Consider the following 585-nt stretch of genomic DNA (forward strand, 5'->3'; position numbering starts at 1 on the left):
GCGCCGCCTGAGGGGAGAGGCAGGGCACAGGTGCACCTGGGAGGGGAGAGGCCGGGCACAGGGGCACCTGGGAGGGGAGAGGCTGGGCACAGGGGCACCTGGGAGGGGAGAGGCCGTGCAGTTATAGGGGCATCTGGGAGGGGAGAGGCCGTGCAGTTACAGGGGCACTTGGGAGGGGAGAGGCCGGGCACAGGCGAAGGTGACAGTGATGTGCGTAGGGTCTACCTGTCGATCCAGGGCTCCCCGAGTTCCTGACGAAGGCCCAGGCTTCCTCTTCGGTGGCAAACTTCTTGAACCGGGCGGCGGGGAAGCGGTCCACCTGCGCTCTGCACTCGTTCCTGGAACAGAGGCGACGTCACTCCCCCCCGCCCGGCATCACTGTGCCCCTAGGTGGTGCTTCCCGGGGCGGGCAGCCGGCAGCCACGCCTGTCTGCAGGGTCACCGAGCGCACACAGCACGTGCCTCCCCGACGCCCAGCACCGCTCAGCCCTGGGGTCTCCGACCACCAGCCGGGTAACCACATCCGGGGGGCGGACGCTCTCACCAGGTCAGGAAGACCCCGGCCTTGCGGCCCCTCCTCAGGGC

General features: G+C 69.7%; 1 protein-coding gene across 1 annotated transcript in view; it reads right to left on the bottom strand.

The window, feature by feature from the left end:
- Positions 1 to 579, bottom strand: part of RNASEH1 (ribonuclease H1) — a gene marked incomplete at its 5' end in the record, with an annotated part of 4,308 nt that extends 3,729 nt beyond the window's left edge. The window contains 2 exons of the mRNA XM_006760375.2: positions 226 to 338; positions 545 to 579. Of these exons, the coding sequence (XP_006760438.1) occupies positions 226 to 338; positions 545 to 579 (148 nt within the window). The remainder of the gene's footprint in view (positions 1 to 225; positions 339 to 544) is intronic.
- Between the last annotated feature and the right edge of the window lie 6 nt (positions 580 to 585).

This window comes from Myotis davidii, unplaced genomic scaffold (assembly GCF_000327345.1).
Source record: "Myotis davidii unplaced genomic scaffold, ASM32734v1 scaffold1395, whole genome shotgun sequence".
NCBI lineage: Eukaryota > Metazoa > Chordata > Mammalia > Chiroptera > Vespertilionidae > Myotis > Myotis davidii.